Below are 12,632 nucleotides of genomic sequence, written 5' to 3'. Positions count from 1 at the left end.
AGAGTTAGAATCAACACAACCATAGAGGCACAGGCCTTTATGGAAAAAAATAAAGCACTCCTAGATATACCTGATGATCTTACACCCGACATACAAGACGCGGGAGGGGCCGGAGCTCTGCTGCCGGGGGGAGAAGGGGCAATACCAAGAAAACTCAGATCACAAAAATGAATAAGGAAATCGGCTTTATACAAATTGATTGAAACTTTTATATGAATTTATATGCTGACAAACTACCACTATGTAATATTGAATTATTTGTTTAAATGAATACTATGAGTACGGGGGGCGGGGATACCCTTCACACATTGTAACTGTCAAAATTTGTAACCTACTCCAATACCCTTTTCCTTATTATTTTTTTAAAAAACCAATAAAACTTTGGTTAAAAAAAAAAGGTTAATTCAGCCTTCCATCCTTTCAAGGTCAGTAAAATGAGGACCCAAATTGTTGGGGGCAACATGTTGCTCTGTAAACCGCTTAGAGAGGGCTATACAGCATCATGAAGCGGTATGTAAGTCTAAATGCTTTTGCTACACCAACAGATTCATCAATGGCAGGCCTTTCCTTTGCCACCACCTATTCAACCAAACATTTTGCTCATGAGTGCTCAGTTCAATGCCATCACAAGCCTTGCTGCAATCTCACTACTCTGTTACTCCAGCACTTTCCCTGCAGCTATCCCCCACTTCCCCACTATTGTATCTTCTGCCAAGTCCTCTCCCCAGTTTGTGCTTCATTCCTAGGCATTCCTCTTTAAGCCTTACATACGATTACATGCACTGCATCGGCCACTTGCCAGCCTACTATATGGACATTTACCCCCCTGGTTGGAGCCAAGACATTTTCTATGTATGTGGATCCCAGAGAATCTCCAGACTCTGAGAAATGAAGTGGCACAAGAGACACCTACACCATCACTGGAGAAAGAAAAAACTTACAGGCCAGGTTGTAATACTGACACAACACTGATCAGATTTATGAATTACTGGCAGGCTTCAAACAGGGGTGGTGTACGTGTCTGAGCCCTCCCTGATCTCTCAATTCCTTTGAAACAATCAATTATAGTATCTATCTGGGCCAGCTAAGGGAATTGGGATCACTTCCTGCATAACTGTGACATTTACCCGAGGAACTACCACTACTGCCCCTCCCTGGCCCTCCCCAGACTATTTTGCTGCACTCTCCATGGTCTATATAGGCTATCACTCTTCATGCTGGTGGTGGAAGATGGGGCTCCTCCACCTGCACTGTTGTCCTGCCTCCTCTGCTGGCTCACATGGAGTGTTAATACCACTTTATAATGCCTTGATAAAAATTTGGAGTATTGCATCCAGTTTTAGTCACCACGATATAAAAAAGATGATACTCTAGAAAGAGTACAGAAAAGAACAATACAATACAATAGCAGAGTTGGAAGGGACCTTGGAGGTCTTCTAGTCCAACCCCCTGCCTAGGCAGGAAACCCTATACCATTTCAGACAAATGGCTATCCAACATCTTCTTAAAGACTTTCAGTGTTGGGGCATTCACAACTTCTGGAGGCAAGCTGTTCCATTGATTAATTGTTCTAACTGCCAGGAAGTTTCTCCTCAGTTCTAAGTTGCTTCTCTCCTTCATTAGTTTCCACCCATTGCTTCTTGTTTTTACACTCAGGTGCCTTAGAGAATAGTTTGACTCCTTCTTCTTTGTGGCAACCCCTGAGATATTGGAACACTGCTATCATGTCTTCCCTAGTCCTCCTTTTCATTAAACTAGACATACCCAGTTCCTGCAACCGTTCTTCATATGTTTTAGTCTCCAGTCCCCTAATCATCTTTGTTGCTCTTTTCTGCACTCTTTCTAGAGTCTCCACATCTTTTCTACATCGTGGTGACCAAAACTGAATGCAATATTCCAAGTGTGGCCTTACCAAGGCGTTATAAAGTGGCATTAACACTTCACGTGATCTTGATTCCATCCCTCTGTTTATGTAGCCTAGAACTGTGTTGGCTTTTTTGGCAGCTGCTGCACACTGCTGGCTCATATTTAAATGATTGTCCACTAGGACTCCAAGATCCCTTACACAGTTACTACTATTGAGCAAAGTATCACCTATATTGTATCTGTGCATTTCGTTTTTCTTGCCTAAATGTAGAACCTTACTCTTTTCACCATTGAATTTCATTTTATTAGATAGTGCCCAATGTTCAAGTTTGTCAAGATCCTTCTGTATCTTAAGCCTATCTTCTGGAGTGTTGGCTATTCCTGCCAGCTTGGTGTCATATGCAAATTTGATGAGTTCCCCATTTATTCCCTCATCCAAATCACTGATGAAGATGTTGAAGAGTACTGGGCCCAAAACAGAGCCTTCGGGTACTCCATTGCATACTTCCCTTCATGTAGAGGGAAGTTCCATTAAGAGCATGAAAAATGATTAGGGGATTGGAGGCTAAAATGGTTGCAGGAATTGGGTATGCCTAGTTTAATGAAAAGAAGCACTAGGGGTGACATGATAGCAGTGTACCAATATCTCCCAGGCTTCCACAAAGAAGATGGGGTCAACGTATTCTCCAAAACTACTGAAGGCAGGACAAGAAGCCATGGATAGAAACTATACATACACATTAAGCAAAAAAAAAAAAAAAGCAGTGAATGTATTTTGTCAGCTGCAAGAATTCGGTCTTAAATCTACTAAACTATGGTCACCTCACGAGTAAAATGGTTGCCATAAACACTACTAAAACTTAAAACACTATTTCTGTCCTGACCATATTCAGGATAAATTTGATGCACCAAAATCACCTTCCGGTGGCTAGGAAACCTGGAAATTATATTCCAGTATATCTGCAGGGCTCCAGAAGGGAAGGTTAGAAGAGACTTTTCCATAATTTCTTCCCAGAACTGTAAAGTATCACCTGACAAAGCCAAACTTTGACAAAGCCAAACTTACAAAGGTCATCACTGAACCCGCACATGAATGGTGGTGGGTGGGGATTTCTGCTGAGAATGAAAAATCAAGATGCAACCTACTCATTTTAAATACTAACATTAGAATAGCAAGAGACCACAATGAACAGTTGTTCCCATTGAGGGTGGGAAATTAAATCATTGCTTACTTTTTATTTTTTAATTCTTCCGTCTACTGAGACACCTTATAAACCACATTTAAAGGTTTTTGCAGACATGTTTGCAACTCTGTTTAAAAAGTATTTTCTCTTTAGGTAATAATAGGTAAATTTCCATGGTTCTTTCTCTGTATAATACATTTTATTGCATTTTAAATTGTATAAAAATTGTTATATACCTTAGTACAGGAATCCCCAACCCCTGGTCTGTGGACCTGGGACCGTGTTGCGGCATGCCAGAAACTGGGCCGCACAAACAAGCAAAGCCCCATTCGCGGAATGCAGGCAGCACACCAAACCATGCCCCATCTGGTCCACAGAAAAACCTCTCTCCAGGGAACTGGTCCCCGGTGCCCAAAATGTTGGGGGCCACTGCCCTAGTATACAATATGAATCATGACAAGTGGCAGAAAAATGTGTTAAATTCTTTGTCTTTAAACTAACTAGATAAAAATCAACAAAGTATATGGAATTAATAGCTACTTGAAAAGCCACTCAAGTTGTGATAGTTGTTCACTTAAAATATTTAATTCTTTCCTCTAGCAATCTAACCCTGGATTTTTATAGCCTGGATTTGCTAGTACTGTATTATGTTTGTATTCTATTAATTTACAACTATTTCTGTAATCCTTGTGCCAAACTGTTCTATATTTTTCTTAATGTGTGAACCTGCTTCCTAGAACACCCATATATTGATCCTTCCATTAAATCATATCAATTCTGCCTTAATATCCATCTGTTCCATGAAGATTTTGGCACTACCCACTTGTTCTATGCTGTCATGCCCTGTAGGAAGCTGTTTGCACTTTATATTTATTGTGAATGAATCCAGGTGGCTATACTTGTTTCAATGATGATACTAAACAAACCACAGAAGCTCCTTTCAAAGTATGTTTAGTGTACGGCTAGGCAACACATGTCATTGCAGCCCAAAGGCTACAGAGGGCAAGATGACACTATAATGTGGATGAAGCTGTCTCTCAGATGCAGGTGCAGGGACAGAATTTTCTTTCTTTACTACAAGCTCTCATGCTTCTTAAGGTTCTTTTAAAACTATGTCATATGTAACTACAAAACTGAAATAACTGCTAAATGGAAGAAAATAATTTTCTGGACTAAAAGAAAGTGAATTTAAACTTTCCGAGCAAAACATCAGCAACCTCAGATATGCTGACGATATCACTCTGACAACGGAATGCGAAAGAGATTTGTGAAATCTCTTAATGCAGTTGAAACAAGAGAGTGCAAAAGCTATTCAATTGTTTTTTTAAAAAACCTAACATTATGTCAACATGCAATTATAACCTAATGAAAATAGGCAGAGAAGCAAGTGTAGTAGTAACAGTTTATTTTCTTAGGCACAAAAAATTGTAGGGGTGGTTGGTGACTGTGGACATGGAATAAAGAGATATCTGCTGCTTGAGAAAAAGATTGAAGATAGATCAAGACAAAATACTAATGTGTTGTACACCGCAGTACAAAATACTAGTTGATGTTGGTTTTCTGATTGGGTCATCTAGATGCAGCAAGCCTAAATGATACTCATATGACTCCTTTATTGTTGCCATTGACTTGCAAAATAAACTAGAAAAGCATCAATGATGGTAGGTAGCCTGAAGGCTAAATTCTACGAAGAATGGTTAAAAAAACTGGGTATGTTTTGCCTAAAGAACAGAAAACTAAATGTGACATAATAGCAGTATTTCAATGCAATGTCACAGGTAGAAGCTTTAAAAACTGACAAGGAAACCCAAACCCATAGCAAACCTAAGCAAAATCTGACAAGGAAACCCAAACCCATAGCAAACCTAAGCAAAATCCATCTAGAGCTAATTGCAAAAAAAAAAAAAAAATACTAGTATTAGCAACATAGAATGGCGACAAACCTCCCAATGAGATTACATTTTAATTGCCTCCTTTATTGGATAATATAAAAAGTGCCAAGAGAATTAATATGCCATACTTTTTCATGCTATCTCCATCATAGCACCTGTAGGTACTAAAATATTCAAGGACAATCTTATCCTCCCTAGAGACCTCCATGCCTCACCTGGCCTTTAAAAAAATGATATCGTGGGGGGGGGGGGGAACCTGATATGCTTCAAGGCAAAGTCCCAACCTCAAACATACTTATTTCTGGCCATGTTTCTGGGCCCTCATCATACGCTGGGGGTTTTTCCAGAAAAAAAGAGATGGAAAATTCAATTATCTATTTATAAATTTGCCCACCTACCAAGAAAAGCAACCAAAATAAATGAAATATAGGAATTATCCTGGGACTCTAGAATGAGTAACTGAGAGAACAAGATCAGTTTGCCTTCTAGTAAATTCCACCAGGAATTCCAGCATTGTAGTTAGACTGAGAAATCAAAACGAAACAAAACACCATGGAAAAAACAATGGAAAATCACTTCTACTGTTATCAAGAAACTATCGAATATAACTCTATGGTATCCATATGCTCATTAGGAACTGAGGTTGACTTGAAAAATATGGCACCATTTTGCAACAGTGCAACATGTCTGAAAATCCACACACCAGTCCCCAAAGTCTCCTGGTGTCAATAAGATAATGGATTGTTACGATTTTAGAAATAATACTGAAGACTTTATTAAAAGGATCCCAAACTACCATAAGAAACCTATGCCTAGGCAAGGAAACACCCGTTTGAGCTTTCTCAGATATAATTACAACTTGGCAAAACAATAGTTGAGTCTCTCTTATCATCCCACCCTAAATGCAACAGAAACATAATTGTTAAAATTTAGATTCTCTTTAAATTTTAATATTTCCTAAGGGGGATGGGACTGAATCTACATTTCTATCCAGCACTTCACATGAAGACAGAATAATATTCATGATAAATGGACACCAACTGAGTGTTCAACCTCCTCTAGTCTTCACCAGACAGAAAAATGCTTTATGTAAATGCTACATTGCATCTAGAACACAGAACTGTGGAATACATTTCATCCATTCATACATTTGTAAGTTATGTTTTTATTACTTATTTGTGAGGCAGGCAGACAAGATCATTCTTTCCCATTTTCCCCATGTTCTGCTCTTTACATAGGACTCTATATCCATTGACAAACCTATTCCATGGTTCCCCTAGTTAGTACGTTTGTAAGAAAACTCTTTCTTGGACTGATCAATATTCATGAGCACGTAGTTACTCATAAGGAACATTGCCTTAAGTCAAACTTCTCTTAACCTCCCTAGTGGGTGTGCCTTCCTTTCTCCTGGATCAACAACTAAGAGAACAATCTGCAGCTATGTTTATTACTTTTCCATACCTAAGTACGTGTTCTATGCCTTAGTTGTAAGCCTTTATTTTAAGAACATAAGGTGAGGGAAATCCTCCTAACTACACATATTAAATACATGGAGTATGGTCCTATGTCAGTATCATAAGAATCAGATATGTTGCTTCCAGATAAGAACTCCTTAAGACTACTAAGCAGCTTTTTATACAGCATTTAGTATAATATTCAACAAATTCCCAGGTGTGGTGGATTTTCTTCTCTTTCCTTTTGGTCATAGGTAAATCTGGTTCAGCAATGGACTTTGCAGGTCTATCCTTTGTATTCCTTCCTGTTAAAAGTCTGGCAGGATCAATAACCTCTTAACTGATCTTTGAATAGGCTCTCTAAAGTAATGCAACTTTAACCGCTATCCCTATGTGTTGAGGAAACCCAATATCATAGAGGAGGAAGTATTCTGAGCACTCAATCAGTTGCCTAACTGATAAGCCCTAGGAGTTGATGTAATTCCTGCAGAGTTGCTGAGACCAGTGCCAACAAAAGCACTGACAAGCACTTTGCCAAAATGTATGGAAGTGTGGTCAGTGGCCAAAAGAATGGAAAAGGTCAATATTTATCCCAATATCAAAGAAAGGTATACGAAAGACTGTTCCAACCAGCAAGCCTTGATGCCACATATGAGTAAAATTCTCTTGAAGAAAGTTTAGCATCATTTGAATTCAACTGCCAACAGGGAACTGCCTGATACACAAGCAGGATTTCAGAAAGGAAGAGGAATGTGTGATCATATTGTCAATCTATGTTGGATGGTGGAAAAAGCAAAGGAATATCCAAAACACCTCTATGTGTGCTTCATTGCCTATACAAAAGCCTTTGACTGTATTGACCATGAAAAGCTCTGGAACTGCCTCAAAGAACTGAGAATATCACCACACCACATCCAGCTCTTTCAGTCATTGTACTCTGATCAGGCAGCCACTGTAAGAATGGAATATGGAGACACAAAATGGTTCAGAATTGAAAAAGGCACTCAGCAAGATTGAATCTTGTCACCTATAATACCACCCAACATGTACACAGAAATAGTTATGAGAAGTGGGCATTTAGAGGAATCTACCATTGGGTTTAAAATCAGTGGTAAGAATATCAACCTCAAATATGCAGATGATATAACATTGCCTGTGGAAAGTGAGAAAGATCTGGAGAGGTTAATCCTGAGAATCAAAAATGAAAGTGAAAAAATTGAACTGCACCTTAGCATCAAGAAAACAAAGATAATGACAACTGCAGAGAACACATAGGTCAGAGTGCAGATCGACAATGAGACCATCAAAACAGTAAAAAAAACCATCTTCCTGGGCTCTACAATCAACCAAAGTGGTGTCCTGAGCCCTGAGATCAGAAGGCATATAGCACTTGGAAGAACTACAATGTTTAGCATGAATAACATCTGAAAGAGTAAAGATATCAGCCTCGCAACCAAATGCAGATTAGTTAACACAATAATTCTTCCAGTTACTACTTATGGCTGCAAAACTTGAATTCTAAAAAAGGCAGATAGAAAAAGGGTGGATGCATTTGACCTGTGCTGCTGGAGATGACTATTACACATCCCATTAGCTGCAAAAATCAAGTCCTAGACCGAACCTCACCCAAAATATCACTTGAAGCCAAGATCACCAAACAGAGGCTGTCATACTTTGGTCATGTCATGAGAGCAGATTCACTTGAAAAGTCAATCATGCTGGGAGTAGTCAGTGGAAAAAGGAAAATGGGCTGCCCTAGCACCTGCTGGGTGGACATTATAAAAGATGATAATGGGATGACAATCGCCAATGTGAAGGTGGTGGTGCAAGACAGAGGGACATGGAGAGTGCCTATCCATAGTGGCAGAGGGTCAGACATGACTGAATGGCTGGTGATGATGACTATGGGTTGAGGAGATAATCCCGTCACAATCTACAGGAAACAGAAATATGGACAAAACCAGCAAACAGGAAAGAAAGAAAGATTAAAAGCTTCAGTAGTGTTTTGTCTACCATGGCCAGGCTGATGATAAAAAATCAGTTTATTCCTCCTCCCATGTGTACATTCAAGTATTTATAACAGTGTTAGAAACATCCTAGATTTAAAAAAATTACTAGGTTGTAAAGACCTTTCCCAATTTTTCCCAATATATACTGTTTGAACAAAGTAAGGTAATTCCAAGAAAAAAGGCTACTGCAGAATCAGATGGAAAAAGCTTTGGAATGCTATGCTTATAAAATATACACCACTGGTTGGTGACAGTCTTCTTTATTATAGTACATAGAAAATGAGTTGCACTTATGTTGGTTCTCAGTTCTAGTCTAGAGAGGGCTGTTTTCACAAATGGTACTGAAAGGAACAAACTCACTTGCTGTCAATATATCTTACACCATAATAAAAAAATCTTTGCTAAAGTGAGAAGTTAGGCTATTTGATCAAAATAAGGTACTCAGAAATTGACAATTCGGTATCCTTAATGACACATCAAAAACTCCTGCACAGTTCATTAGGTAAAGTGAGCAAGATTGTGTCAGTCAGAAAATCTGGAGCTATCAGTAAACATACAACATGTGGATAGGAAGCTATAAAGTGGTCATGGTTCATATAAACCCCCTGCCTTGATAGCGAATTGGTACAGCCCCTATGTATATTTACCTCTGAAATGAAAAATAGTCCTAAGAAACCTAAACCAATCAGTGCCCCAAGATGCATACAGGTAGTCCTTGACTTATAGTCACATTTGGGACAAGAACAGTGATATAAATGCCCGATTTGACAACTTTCTTCGTTATAGTCATTAAGCAAATCACACAGCACTTAAGCAAACCTTGCTTGCCCCATTGATTTCGCTGGTTGGAGACCAGTTAAGGAGATTACAAATGATCATGTGACTTGGGAGACTGCAACAGATGTAAATACATGCCAGTTGCCAAGCTCCTGAATGTTGATCGTGTGCCTATGTAGACATTGCGCCAGCCATAAGTGTGAGGACCAGTTGTAAGTCACTGTTTTCAACATCATTATAACTTCGACAATCATTGAACAAATGGTCATAAGTCAAGGATTACCTTTATGTGCATATTTTTTAAGCAATCCATGTTGGTTCATTTGTTGCTGGAAAAAGTGCTGCATGTGCAGCAGTTGGTTTTACTGCATACATAAAGGTAGGGAACCTCCCATAAAACATTTTTTCATAATCTGAATACAAATTACTACACTATGCATTTGCCTTAAAACAGTCCTCTTCAACTTTCTCTTTTTAAATCGTTACACTTTCTATAATTAGCAAAATGATGCTTTCTGGATCATGTGTGAAAATATCTTGAGGATTAACTGGAATGGGACAGGATGAATCTCACACCTTCTTTGCTGATTGCATTATCTTTAGTGATACCCATCTCACATTATGAGAATGTTCATTTTATCAGGGTAAAACAAAAACTTCCAACAATTCTGCCTTATGGTGGAATATGTGTCTTTTCATTATGCCATTTCTAATCTTTTACCAACAGAAGTACCTTAAATCCAGAGATCTCTTTATTTACTGTTATTCCATCATTGCTGATTCCTGATTTCAGTTTGATTACAGAGACATATCCCAAAAATCTTGATTCATACATCACCGCTCCTCCCCCCCCAAATCATTGTTCAGGCACTCCCACTATCAGGAGGACTCAAGCAAGAGGGACTAAGCAGCATGCATCAGCACTCTTCTTCCTTCATAGTAAACTAGATTTCTTTGGAGTGCTGGCTTCTATCACACGAGAGTACAACTAGTAAGTGTCGTTTGCATAACTGAAGAAAACAGAATCTACAAAATAGGCAAGAATTTGAAACAAACTTCTCTTTAGTTCCTAAATACCCATTTTTTTCTTGTCCATTTGTGTTCTTAGCCTATGAAAGGTTCCTGAAAAAGATACATAGATTAACTGATAACAACATATTAGATTTTTAAAAAGCCCTGGATATAAATTCTATGGGAATGGAGTAGAAAAGCAAAGATACTCAGTCTTGGAGTACAACTACAGCTCACTTCATCTTTGGGGTTGATGGGAGTTATAGAGGCCAATTGTTCTGGAGGGCACTGCATTGAGGAAAGTTAGATTACAAGAATAGACTGATAACTCAAAGATGCAGTTTCTTCAGGTATATGAAAGGCACTGAAAGTATTACCTGATTTTGACTGGCCTCATACAGCTCTTGAGCCGACGTGATTCACCTTCTTTAGAAGACCTCGTGGGTAGAACTTGGTTAGCCGCCGCCCCCTTCAGTACCACACTATAATTTTTGCCCTGGTTATTGGCCCAGTAAACTCCTTCTTCAGTCTGATAGCGCACCACAAAATCAAGCCGGGCTCCTCCTTCTTCCTCATCTTCCTCATCCACATCGCCAAACTCCAGGCGGAAGGCAAAGCGGTCAGTCAGGCCCCCATCTGGTGAGCCCCCTGGAATATAGAGGGCGGGGTAATCCCGGTGACTTTGCCACCGGTCCCTGCTGGCCCGCACATGCACAGCCTTGTGGTAAGAAACGTTGAGCACACGCACAGTACCACGAAGCACTCGTGGCTCTCCAGGCTCTGGTGGCAAAACTTCTTCCAATTCTACCTTGGCCTGGTGCAGCCGTTCAAGCGTCTCATCCTCATCTTGCCCCACTGGTTGTAACACAAAAGATGGCAAAAGGTAGGGGGTACCTGTGGAGGGAGGGTGGGAAGCCAAGGAAGGCACCACCTCTGGGGGAGACTCTGGAGAAGGCGGTGGCCAAGGCTGGTAGCGCCGCCAGCGTGCCAAGGGCAGGCCCAAGGCATCAGCAAACAGCACATGCCGGCCTGCGGTGTGCTGAGAGGGCTCCTCCATGGGGGTGGCAGCTGCAGTGGCATGTTGGGAAAACAGTCCAGGGTGCCCTTGAGCATGCTGGGAGGGGAGCCCTCGGCTGTCCTGCACTGCATGCTGGGAAGGTGGCCCAGGAGGCAGGCCTGGGGGATGCTGAGAGAGTGGCCTGGCCAAGCAAGGGTGCTGATGGTGCCCGTCATCCTCCCCGTCGTCCTCTGACGAAGAGCAGCTCTCTGGGGCGCTGGGGTGCTGAGGCCTGGGCACCGGGGAGGAGCGTGGCATGAGAGCCCGAGCTGGGGGATCTTCCTCCTCCTCCTCCTCCTCCTCCTCTCCGTCTTCTTCGCCGTCGTCTTCCTCCTCCTCCTCCTCCTCCTCCTCGGCCGCCTCCCGAGTGAGAGGCAAGGGAGGCTGTGGCGGCGGTGGCGGGGAGGAGGAGGAGGCCCCCGCGCGAGCCATGGCGGGCGGCTGGGAGGACGGCGGACTAGCGGCGCAGACAGCTGCTGCTGCTATTGCCGAAGCTGCCGGGCGGGGGGCGGAGGACGACGACGACAGCGAGCCGGGGTGGAGCGAGCCGGCAGAGGGAGGTGGAGCGAGCAGAGGAAGGCGAGGCACGCGGGAGTCGCAGGCTGGTGTCAGGCAGGCTAGCGGCTGCGCCAATCGGAAAGCAGAGCGTAAAGGGGCGGTGGGGGGAAGACCCTCTCCGTCTCCTTTACCCGAGAAAAACCCGCAGGCGGGCGACCCTAGCCGGCAAGCAAAGCGTCGCCCAAAGCAGTCGAGACCGAAGCACACCTATGCCGGCCGAACACGCAGATAAAGGGGAGGAAAGGCTGCGCACGGGGTGGCCTGCCTCCTCCCGAGCCCCCTCCGGTCGGATGAACTCACCGTGGCTGACTGAAAGCCAGGGACACAATTTGAGCTTGATTGGTTGTGGAGGGCGCTTATTTTATAATCTCCGAACATCTGTCAGAGAGAAAATGGTGAAGAAAGAAAATAATATAAGCTGTGACGTGCGCCTGCATTTTTATACCAGGACGTAGATCTAAGACGAGGTAAAGTGGCAGCGTAGTAGTTTATCCCAGGAAAGGCACTCTTGATCCCGTGCACAGTGTCGGGGTGTTGTTGGTTTTTTTTAAATGATCTCCCAGGCCATGCGAAATGAAACTAGAATATCCTCACCTGTAATAAATGCATGCTTTTTATTGCACCACATTGTTCGTTGAAAATAAAAGGGTTACAAATCCAATATGGAGAAGTACATTCACTAGATCCAGTTCTCAATCAGGTTGATCCGAAATATTTTAACCCAACTGTATATGTGGCATATAAATTTTCAGAATTAAATTCATATATATTGGATGACAGCAGTTTAAATTTATAGGAATTACATATGGTTTACTTTAACATTT

The 12,632-nt window shown here is 41.6% G+C and overlaps 2 protein-coding genes across 2 annotated transcripts in view; one reads left to right on the top strand and one right to left on the bottom strand.

Moving 5' to 3' along the window:
* PPP1R3F (protein phosphatase 1 regulatory subunit 3F) overlaps positions 1-11,772 on the bottom strand; it is a 44,564-nt gene extending 32,792 nt beyond the window's left edge. Inside the window, exon 1 of the mRNA XM_081950610.1 lies at positions 10,571-11,772. Coding sequence (XP_081806736.1) covers positions 10,571-11,682 — 1,112 coding nt within the window. The 5' untranslated portion in view covers positions 11,683-11,772. The remainder of the gene's footprint in view (positions 1-10,570) is intronic.
* Positions 11,773-11,939: 167 nt separating this feature from the next.
* The window catches only part of FOXP3 (forkhead box P3), a 33,394-nt gene continuing 32,701 nt past the window's right edge, over positions 11,940-12,632 (top strand). The window contains exon 1 of the mRNA XM_081951158.1: positions 11,940-12,275. The gene's annotated coding sequence lies outside the window, so the exon portion shown is untranslated. The remainder of the gene's footprint in view (positions 12,276-12,632) is intronic.

The sequence above is a fragment of the Natrix helvetica genome (assembly GCF_964273705.1).
Source record: "Natrix helvetica genome assembly, chromosome: 1".
Classification (NCBI taxonomy): domain Eukaryota; kingdom Metazoa; phylum Chordata; class Lepidosauria; order Squamata; family Natricidae; genus Natrix; species Natrix helvetica.
This window is presented reverse-complemented; position numbering and strand designations above follow the sequence as displayed.